Raw genomic sequence first — 11,240 nt, forward strand, 5'->3', positions numbered from 1 at the left:
TTCCTGCCTGTGGGGAAATGCACCAGGCACAGGAGCTGGAGCACTTCAGGGACAAGGAGCCCAGGGTGGCAGAACCACAAAGTGTCTTGGAACATCAATGCCAGACTCAACCCTGCAGAAGACACACCAGGGGAGCTGGAGTTGGGGGCAGCGGGGTCACTAGGTGCACCCAGGTGACCTTTATGGCTTATGACCAATATGGGTCCATAAGGAATCAAGAACTGCCACTGGTGGCAGCTTTCATTCCACCTTCCCCTTTGAAGAAATGCCAAAGGAGGGCCACCAGCTGTCCTTCTGTCAATGCCAACCAGTGTTTCACGTGATACCGTGATACCTTTATCCTGGGCAGGAGGGCATTTGCTGTGGTCTAGAATGAAGACAGGAGAAAGGACAGTAGGAACTTTTTTTTTTTGCTTTTTGGGTCACACCCAGGACATTCAGGGGTTACTCCTGGCTATGTGCTCAGAAATCGCTCCTGACTTGGGGACCATATGGGACACCAGGGGATCGAACTGTGGTCCATCCTAGGTCAGCATGCAAGGCAAATGCCCAACCGCTTGTGTCATTGCTCCGGCCCCGTGGGAACTTTTGACTGTTAATCTTCGCTCACAGGCCTGAAGTTTGATCTCTCCATGTGCTTCTGGCAGTAAAGCAGCTCTGCGCTCATGCTTCAGACTTGGCTGGCTGTGCCCCATCCTCCCAAGGCTTCTCTGGAATTTTCTGCCACTCACATTTCACTCTCAGTGAGGAAGGAAATCATTGTAGTGACTGGGAGACAGTTCTCTGGGATCTAGTGGCTACTTCTCGGCAGGGAGCCCCAGGTTTGGTCCCAGCACCCCAAAGTGTCTTCTATAAAATGTGTCAACTTTGTGATGTTCCAATAAAAAAAAAAAAGATCATTCCTAAGGTTTGGGTAAGATGGATATGCCCGTTGGTGGGGGTGAACATGTGCTTGCACATTAGGCTGGGAGATACCCCCCCACACACACACATCCCCCAAAAGCCAGGTGTCCCTTCTTTGTTCTCCTACAAGTGCTACTTTCAGGGCCAGGCCATGGTCATCGGAGAAGCAGCCTTTGGGTTTCCGTGGGCCTGCTTGGCACAGCAACTGCAGAATGGGCTCCCAAGCGCCACCTGGTGTTGACAGAGCATCACTGCAGGGCTTAGCAATCCCTTCCCAGGGAAATGGATCTTCATCTTGGCCTATCTAGAAGGAAATGCTGAGATGCAGGGTCTAGGGTGAGACACGATTCTAGAATGAAGGGCAGACACTGGTACTAGAGTGAAAAGTCTAGACTTGGGTTCTAGAACAAAGGATAGTCACTTGTTCTAGAGCAAGCAGACAAGGCTTAGGTTCTAGACTGGACACAGGTCTACAGTGAACAGCTGAGACTCAGGTTTTAAAACACAGGGCTAGGACTGGTTCTAGAGCAAACAGTTGAGTCTCAGGTTCTAGAATGAAGGGAGAGCTGAGATTTGGCTTCAGAAACCAGGTTTATTGTGGGGAGCTGCCTCATGTTCCCCAGGGCAAAGGCAGCTCGGAGATACTTGTGTCTCCAGACCAGGGTTCTTGGAGCCACTAAGAACTATTTCACATCCCTCGAGGTAAGCAGCAGGCAGTGCTGTGTAGCATGTCTAGACAAGGACCCTCTTCCCTTCTCTCTACCTTCGTCTTTCCCCCAGCCCTACACTGCTTGCCCACCTTGGGGAGGCCTGCCCTCCACACTGTGCCTGGATCCTCTGGCTTTGGCCAGGGACCTTATGGTGCTGAGATGGCACCGGGGCCCAGCAGCAAAGCTGCACACCAGCCTTCTGAGCTGGCAGCCTCAAGACTCCACCTCGGGAGCTGGGGTGAAGTGCAGGACAGAAGGGTACAGACTGGGCACACGCTAAGATCAATCTGTTCTACTCAGGCCCAGATCCCATAAGCGGTGGCCTCATGGTGCGTGCAGCCCACTCTGTGCACGGTAGTCCTCATAGAAGCGCTGGGCTGTGGCAGAGGTGCGTGGCGGCAGTGCGTCCAGGGCCTGGTTAAAGTGTCTGCAGAGGATGTGGGAGGCGCCCAAGTCCTCCTCCAGAGCCCGCAGACCTGCCTCCTGGCACACGGCCACTATCTGCAGAGAGAGACAGTCCTGTCAGGGCACAGCCACATCTCCGTCCAAGACAGAGAGGGGTGGGGACACGTGACCCGGTCTACCATTTGGGCACCTAGGGACTGTATGTGCCAGGACCCAATGGGTACCGTCCCTCACCTCTGCCCCTGAATAAGCCTCTGTCCGGGACACAAGTTCCTGCAGGTCCACATCGTCAGCCACTGGCATGTTGCGCAGACGCAGATGCAGAATCTCCCGCCGAGTGGCTGCATCTGGCAGCGGCACGTAGATGGCACTGTCAATGCGGCCGGGCCGGAGCAGTGCCTGCGGACCAGAACAGCTGAGGCCCTGGCCCACATCATGGCACAGGGCTCCAGGGGCTCCACTAGGGAGGGAGGGAAGGAGGAGCATCCCCAGGGACATCACTGCAGCCATTCACAATGCAACAACTGGTCCCACTGACCCCTACCAGCTGGGCAGTCACTGAGTCCCCACATCAGATGATACCAATGGCCCCAGGACTGCACAGCTGAGCCATCCAGGACCAGTGCTGGGAAAGTGAAGGGATGCCATAGGCAAGGGCCAAGCCTATCGGACACCAAAGTGGACACAGATCTGAGGACAACATGAAGTCACTCTGAGGGGCACTGGTGACAGGGGGATAATTGCCCCTTCCAAGGGGCTCCCTGGCATGTCCACAGTGGTCCCAGGGGCTCCTGCAATAATAGGACAGAAACCATACTCCCTGGGAAGATGGGGGTGAGGTGGAGACTGGAGCTCCTTGGTGCAGGCTCTGCCTTGACGTGTGGGACCAACGGCATCGCGAGACCATGAGGGACCCTGGCCCCAGTGCTTAGGAAAGAACGGATGCCCAAGACCCCACACAGAAGCCAACCTGAGACCAGGGGACCAGAGGGGTTGGTGTGGCCATGTGAGGTGGGAAGGTGCTTTTTACTTGGGTAGTTCTGAGACCCCATGGACTAGGACAACAGTTTACAGGGCCCTGTACACCCACTACCCAGCTCCAAGCCCCTTGAAACTGCCCGGTCTACTCCCGGGTCCACCAGCAGCCACTGCAGCCTCATCAGGCCCGTATCTAACGAGAACTCAATTGCCAGAATCCAAAATGTCTCCAAAGAATTAGAGGCCACACACGTCTTTTTTTTTGTTGTTTTGTTTTTGGGCCACACCATGCGGTGCTCAAGGGTTACTCCTGGCTGTCTGCTCAGAAATAGCTCCTGGCAGGCATGGGGGACCATATGGGACACCGGGATTCGAACCAACCACCTTTGGTCCTGGATCGGCTACTTGCAAGGCAAACGCCGCTGTGCTATCTCTCCGGGCCCGACACACGTCTTCACTGGGCAGCATCTCTGGAAGTTTCCAAAGGCCAAGTCAAAAACTGTGGGAGCTGCTCTCCCATCTCCCTGACTCACCTGGTCTATCCGGTCTGGCCGATTCGTGGCTGCCACAACAGTCACGTCCCTCAGCTGCTCCACACCATCCATCTCTGTCAGGAGCTGGGCCAGAACCCGGTCTGCCACGTCTCCTGCACCTGAGGATCTGAGAAGGCACACAGCACAGGCTGAGTAGAGCTCCCACCCATGCCGGGGCCATGAATCCTGGCAAGTGTCTCACCTGCCCCTTTCAACAGCCAGGGCGTCGAGCTCGTCAAAGAAGATGATGGACGGGGCCACAGCACGGGCTTTCCGGAATATCTGGGAGGCGCCATTAGTCCAGGTCAAAAATGACTGTCTCTATCCTCCCTGTGGCTGTCCTCCCTCTTGAGAACAACTCTCACAGTCCCCCCATCCTCCCCATGAGAAAGCACCATCCTCCTACCCTCCCAGGAAACTGGGCTGGCAAAGATATAAAGTGGGCAGCATAGTGAGTTTAGAAACAGTGTCTCACACACAATCAGAACTGCATCAGGAACAATAAACATTTGCCTAAAGAAACTGCAAACCAGTGAACAGCTCCCACCCCCACGGCCCCTCTTACACCCCAAGCATGGTGGAGCAGGCACAGGAGGACACACATGCTAACTTTCTGGCCCACTGGGCCAGTCTCACCTCTCGCACAGCTCGCTCTGACTCCCCGACATATTTATTCATTAGCTCGGGCCCCTACAAGGAAGACAGTGGCCTCAGTATCTCATCAGTGCCCCTTATCTCCTCCAGGGAGAACAAACTACACAAGGAAAAGGGATCCATGCAGCTAGACATGTTCCATCCCAGTACCCAACAGGGTCTGAGCCCCTCCTGGAGTGACCCCTGGGAACACCTTCCATCTCCCCTCACCTATCTCCAGGGCACAGCCCAGCACCCAGCTCAGGATCCCCAGAGGCCACCTACACCACAGTGATAACCCAGGAAACCCCGCCCTCTCCCACCTTCACAGCAAGGAAGTTGAGTCCACTCTCGTTGGCCAGTGCCTTTGCTATCATGGTCTTCGAGCAGCCAGGTGGCCCATACAGGAGGACCCCTTTTGGGGGCCGGATGCCCATGCGAATGAAGGACTCGGGGTGTTTCTGGGGCCACTCCACAGCCTGTCTCAGCTTCAGCTTGATCTCTTCCAGGCCTCCGATATCTGACCAGGACACCTGCAAATGAGGCATCCATATGCAAGTTCTGCTAATGGAGGGACAGAGAAATAGAACCCCATGAGGGAGAGCAGGAAGGACAGGCAGAACCAAGGCAGCGAGGACATGGCACTCCCAGGCATCTGTCCAGAGAAAACTCATGCACTGGCTCGAGCGTGCCCCTTCAGCAGTTTCACTGTGAACTGCCTCCGTGGAAAGCAGGGCTAGATACTCCTCTACCCCCACACCCTGTGACAGTAAGGAACAAACTGCTGGCAACAAGGTTGCCCGAGAAGGAGCCCCATGACTGAGGGGAAGTGACAGAATTCAGTCTTGGTCCAGACAGGTGTGTGGACAGATAGACATAGAGGGTCAGAAGAAAGAGCCAGTCCCGGGACAGATTCAGGTTCCATTCCAGGAGGAGGCACTCACATTGGGAACGTCCACGGCCACCTCTCTCATGGCACTGGGCCTGACCTCATTCATGGCCTGTAGGAAGTCCTGTAGGGTGACGGTCACTGATGCTGCCAGCTTACTGTCGGACACGTTCGGCCGCTTCCCCAGGGCCCGAAGCAAGGCACACAGACCTACAGTGACAAGGACTATAGCTCACTCTTGGCCACAATGCTGGCACCACCAAACATTACGAGCCTGGGAAGGCTGCAGATGGTCCCAGCTCAGGAGCAACAAGACCTGGCAGGGTGCACCCTGTCACAAGAGCCTTTCCATGGGGCTCACTCACCTGGGGGCCTTTCAGACTGGGGATATAATGTGTTTGCACATATGAGGAGGTGTGTGCAATGTCTGTGGCTGGTATGTGAGAGGACATGTATGAAGGTGTATGTGCAAGTCTCTGCGGTATGCATGTGAAGGTGTGTATATAAGTTAGTACAAAGGATGTGTGTTATGTTTGTGTATGGACAGTGCTCCAGCCTACATGTGGTCACTTGCATCCCTATAGGACTCGGCACCCGTCTCTGTCCCCATGAGAAGGAAGCACCACCTGCCTCACCTGCCTCATGGCAGAGGGCCCTGAGGTCGGCACCCACATAGCCATGGGTGCTGCTGGCCAGCTGCTGCAGGTCGGTGTCGCTGAGCTTATGGGGGACAGCACGGAGCAGCCTCCTCAGGATGTCTAGTCGGCCTTCAGCACTGGGCACACCGATCTCCAGCTCCTGGTCAAAGCGCCCAGGCCTGCGTAGTGCTGCGTCCAGTGCCTCGGGGCGGTTGGTGGCCCCCAGAACCAACACCTGCCCTTCACTTCCTTCCTGGCGAAAGGAGACCACATGCCAGCGTCCCCTCCTGCAGGAGTGGCCAGTCTCACCTGCCCCACACTGCCCACTCAGCCCCGGGTACTGGTGGGACTCACAGAGCCAATGCCGTCCATGAGCGTAAGAAGTGAAGCCACCACCCGCTTGTCCACATCGCTCTGAGCCCCTGCCCTCTGTGGGCACAAGGCATCCAGCTCATCGATGAAGATGATGGATGGGCGCCTGTGGACAACAGGCAGGAGATACTCTTTAGAGACCAGTGTATCAGGAGACTGAGGGGATCATCTCCCCAGACCCCAGCCACATGCAGAGCCAGGAGCAGACGCTGCAGTCAACCCACCAGTCACCGTTCAGTGTCATCTGCTGGCCTACAGCAGAAATGCTGACTTCAGACCCTACACTGGGTCCAGAGCCCCACACCCTGGCCTCAGGTTCCAGGACCTCACACTGTGTCAGATGAAACCACTGACAAAGTGGGGGCTGTGTAAGATGACACTCAGCTATCATCCCAAAACAAAGGCATTCACCCAATTTTCTTTTTTCACCTAGCCCTTCAATATGTAAAAGTCCACCTGGATCTAACTCCACCCTCACCCACTCAGTTGAATTGGTACTAATAAAGAAAAAGCAGTCTGCTTTGGTGTACTCGGAGACACCAAGAGAGAGAAGCCACTGACTCCATGACTCTGCTGACTGGTTTGGTGTATTAATTTCTCAACACTACCCTGCTTCTTCAGACTTGGGGTTAGAAATACAATATATGGGGTGATTTCACAATTTAGGGATTTTATAGAACTCCTTGGCTAAGGGGCATATCACCAGGGGCAGCCCAGGGCTCTCCCCACTAGCCCCACTCCTGACATGTATCATGCCTGCCTTGACTGATGCATCCTGCAAAAGCTGCTTGGAAAGAGTAAAAATGTATCCTGGGGATTAGGGCAGGTGAACATCGACTGTCCCAGACTGCAGAGGTGGACCCCCAAGGGCATTCTGGGCTAGGCACACCAAGGCAGCAACTCTGAAGTGGTCATTATTGTCTCAGGACAGCTGCTCAGACACCTATCTCCATGAATGAGGCCAATGAGCCGGCCCTGAACCCAAGCCCAAGCCCAAACCCAGCATGTACCTACGAGAGGCTTCTGCGAAGATCCGACGCAGGCTTGCTTCCGTCTCTCCATAGAACCTGTAACAAAGGAGACTCGAACCCATTACACGGCTTTGTACATAAAAGTCCATCTGACTTCTCCAATATTCCGAGACATTAAAACTCACTTCCAACATTTACCCCAAACCCAGCTCACATCCAGGCAGGCTTGAGCTCTGTCCAGTCCCATCTTCTCCCTCCAGCACTTACTTGCTTAGAATCTCAGGGCCGTTGATGACAAAGACAGACGCGCTGGTCTCACTGGCCACAGCCCTGGCGATCATGGTCTTCCCAGTCCCTGGGGGGCCGTATAGCAGCACTCCTCTAGGGGGAGGGACCCCTGCAAGAATGTCAGGACTCAACATACTGGCCCCTCCCTATAGCCCAGCCTGAGAGGTCAGAAGGACTCGCCTACACCATGAGCTTGTGTTTACAGCAAGAGGCAGCAGGGACAGTTCTCTCCCTTAAGAAAACTTGACTTCAGCTGGGGCCCCGCTGGCAGGAGCAAGATTATTAACAGGAGGATGCAGAGGAAGAGATGTGAGTACCATCTCCAAGACGCCTCTGAGCGGCTAGAGCAGCACCAGAGGGAGAGACATGATACAAGACAATCTGGGCCCATCAGGCCCCGAGGTGGCGAGCTGGAGACACGCTCAAGCCCTGACTCACCAAGTCGCTGAAACAGCTCTGGCTGTGTGAGTGGTAGCTCGATGAGCCTCCGCAGGGCCGCCAGCTGCGGGCCCAGGCCGCCGATCATGTCGTAGGTCACCCTGGGCAGGTCCTGCTCATGGGACTCCACACAGCCACGGCTGAAGTGGATGCGGGTTGTCGAGGAGATGAAGTAAAAGATGTCTGTGTTCCGCTTGGCTCCCAGGTCCACAGCCGAGCTCAACCACCCCTCCCAGTCCTCAGCAGCCCTCATGTCCAAGTCCAAGCTGCCTTCTGCAGGGTTCTGGGCCACATTTGGTGAGCCATTGTGCCTTGGCTCGGGCGTGCAGGGGGAGCTGATGGCCACTGGCGGACTGGGTGAGCCCAGCTCCAGCTGGCTGAGCTGAAGGGGTAGGTCTGTGGCGCTGATGTCTGTACTGGGGGGCTCAGAGGCAGAGCCCTCCGTTTCCTTGTCCCTGGGACTCTGGCGCACTCCTAGGACACCACCATCAGCCCCTTTGACCCCCAACACATGAAGCTCCAGAGGCCGGATATAGAAAGTGAAGTACAGGAAGTTGCCCGGCAAGATGACCCTGCGGTCTGGGAGGAAGGGGAAGGAGATAATGGTGCCTGTGAAGGGGTGACTGCACCCATCACTGCTCCCCCATCAGCGCCTGTTAGTGAGGAACCCCACACTCCCTGTCAGCACCTGTCAGTCGGGGACCCTCCACTCCCCGTCCTGCAGCTCACGCCCCAGGCTCAGCTTACCGAGCTTCCTCCGCAGACACTCGGCCAGCGGCTCCTCATCCAGGTCTGCGTCCACATCTCTGCAAGGTGGGAATAGTGTGAAGCCACCAAAGGGCAAACCCCACATAGCGGGGGCTGAGGCTACTGGCCTGTCCCTGGTGCCTTTGTGACCTTTAACATAGAAGTATGACTGACAGCGTGCACACTGGTGGATGGGGAGTGGGTGGACACACTCAAACCAATGGAAACTAGCTTTTAGTGGGGCATGAAGGGGAGGCAGCTTGAAGCCCCACAAAGCAGCTGTGAGCAGCGGCCCAACATCCCTGAGAGCACAGAAGCCAGAAGCCAGCAGAGCACTGCATACAGGATGCCCGGCCCAGTGCTGGAGGTGCTGAGACAACACACCCCAGCATAAAGGCTCAGCAAATGTGAGCACTGGACACAGGGCCACCAGTAAGGGCTGTCTCAGGAGAGACCCAGAGCAAGCATAGACTGAAGACGAAACTCTCTACCTCTGTGGGCAGACTGACTTCACACAACTCTTGAGCCAGGCACCTACAGTGCAAATTTACACAACTGTCAACTGTATGTACAGAAAAGAAGAGCAGAAGGGATGAAGCACACAGATCCCAGTCCCAGAAAATTTTAATCACTTCTGCCAAGAGGCAATTGGACCCAACATGGCAGTTCGTGGGCAACAGACTTGGTGGAAGTCAAGTTTATTTTCTTATTTGTGGTGCCAGGCAAGAAAGCAAGCCACGCTCTGGCACCCCATGCCTGTGCCCAGACTTTATGCCTTTTCCTCGGCCCCCCAAAGTACCTTCTTAAAATATAAACAATTTTGTTTGAAAAAGTTAAAGCTATCAAATAGGAGCAATAGCACAGCAGGTAGGAAGTTTTTCTTCATGTGGCTGACCTGGGTTCAATCCCCGCCATCCCAGGGAGCCCTCTGATCCTAGCAGGAGTGATCCCTAAGTACACAGCCAGGAGTAAGCCCTGCACACAACTAGGTATGGTCCAAAGTCAAAAGAGAACAAAACATTAAAGCCATGATGACACTTGGAGACACTAATGGAGAAAGGCTCTGAGGGGATTCACATGTCTCCAGGTCTCACAGGTTGTTTAATGACAAGCTCTCTGCTGCAGTGAGGACAGACAAGTTTGGATCATACCAGGCTCTCTGGGCCCCTCTGGCCTGTGCCCACAGCTGTGACACTTGGCTCACCTCCAGTGCCCAGACACACCTGAGGACCAGGTCCACCTCCTCAGCTGGCACCAGGGCGCCCAGAAGTGGCTGCACCAGAACGGTGCCGCCCACCTTCACGCCCACATTCCTCTGGGCGGTTTCACTCAAGCCCACCTTCCCGCTGGGAAATGAAGCTAGTGGCCAGGCTATGGCGACCTGCGGGAACAGAGAAACGAGTCAGCCTTACCACAAAGAAGACACATGGGCCTTTTCCAGAAACACGCCTGTCAGGCAAGAGGGAAAGACTTGGGTGTGAGCAAGTGGAAGACAAAGCATGGAGAAGTCTGAAGTTAGGTATAGAAACTCCAGTGTTGGGCCTGGAACACCCCTTAAGAAGGAGGCCCTGGACCACAAGAGAAACAAGAACAAAACATCCCAGTAGGGAGCAGGGTGGAGCTCAAAGATGCCAATTCCCTGGCCTGAAGCAGGGGAGAGGGAAGGACACAGGAAGGGAGGAGAGGGATGGGGAGGTGCCGGGAGAAGGGAGGCAGTAGCCCAGATGGGCTTGCAAGTGGAGGCTCCAAGCAGGTCCAGACATAGTGCAGGATCAGTGAGCAGAGCAAGAAGCTGTGGTCAGTGAAATGGAACCAGGGCCAGTGTGCCCACTAGATTATCCAGCCTGTGCCCTCTGCAGTGTGGCCATCAAGGACTGAAGAGCTGGGTCCTCTGAGGGCCTTACCTCTTGCTGGCCGCCAGGCCCAGTAAGCAGCACTGGGCGGCCAATGCACAGGCCTGCGGCCTTCAGGGTGCCCAGTGCCAGCTGCACCAGGGAGCTCTGCAGCCGTTTGGGGACGCGGACATCTGCGGGAGGGGAAAAGCATGGGTGTCCCATTTGCAGGGGTGATCTGGGACTATGCTGTGCCCCACCCCCAGTCCCACAGGCCATGGGTGGGGTACACGGGTGTCCCACAGTAAGGGGATGAATCTGCAGGTGAGGTGCAACGTGATCCCAGAACCCCACAAGGCACCAGCCCCACATCCCAGTCTTATCATGGCCCCACGCAGCAGCTGTGATTCTGCACTTGGAAGACCTCCAGTCCCCATCACACAGCCCCACTGAACCTCAGTACCAGCATCCCTGTCCTGCAACCACATGGATTCCTGCACCCCGAGAGGCTTCCTACGCTCATGTGGGCCCCTGCAACAATGTGGGTCCCTGCACCCCGAGGGTCCCTGCGCCCCAAATCCGCTTGTTCACCCTTGTCCTGAGCGCCGGTGACCGTCAGCAGCGCGGCCCCGCGGACGGTGCTGCAGGCGCCAGCGGGCGAGCCCGGGAGACTGTCCCCGCCGCGGGAGGGCTGCCGGCGGCCCTTGCGAGAAGACATGCGGACGAGCGCTTCCGGGGCAGAGGTCAGGCTCGGCCGCGAGCTCGAGGGAGCGGCAGGACCGCCGCGCGCGGCACGGGGATCTACAGCCCCGACTCGCCGAGCAGCGTGCGCGGCCGGAAGCGGAAGTACCGGAGGGGGCGGGACCTGGGCGGAGCGGGGCCGGAAGCGGAAGCGCAGGGGCG

The 11,240-nt window shown here is 56.3% G+C and overlaps 1 protein-coding gene across 1 annotated transcript; it reads right to left on the reverse strand.

Annotated features, from left to right (window-relative positions):
- Positions 1-1,884: 1,884 nt before the first annotated feature.
- SPATA5 (spermatogenesis associated 5) lies at positions 1,885-11,150 on the reverse strand. The gene is made up of 16 exons (XM_049770025.1): positions 10,929-11,150; positions 10,410-10,531; positions 9,729-9,886; positions 8,506-8,564; positions 7,759-8,337; positions 7,300-7,429; positions 7,072-7,128; positions 6,044-6,167; positions 5,687-5,942; positions 5,107-5,261; positions 4,486-4,695; positions 4,166-4,219; positions 3,732-3,811; positions 3,530-3,656; positions 2,253-2,417; positions 1,885-2,114 (listed from the first exon to the last, which is right to left on the reverse strand). The coding sequence occupies exons 1-16, from the start codon at positions 11,053-11,055 to the stop codon at positions 1,938-1,940; spliced, it is 2,580 nt and encodes an 859-aa protein (XP_049625982.1). The 5' UTR covers positions 11,056-11,150; the 3' UTR covers positions 1,885-1,937.
- Positions 11,151-11,240: the final 90 nt, after the last annotated feature.

This window comes from Suncus etruscus, chromosome 3 (assembly GCF_024139225.1).
Source record: "Suncus etruscus isolate mSunEtr1 chromosome 3, mSunEtr1.pri.cur, whole genome shotgun sequence".
Taxonomy (NCBI): Eukaryota; Metazoa; Chordata; class Mammalia; order Eulipotyphla; family Soricidae; genus Suncus; species Suncus etruscus.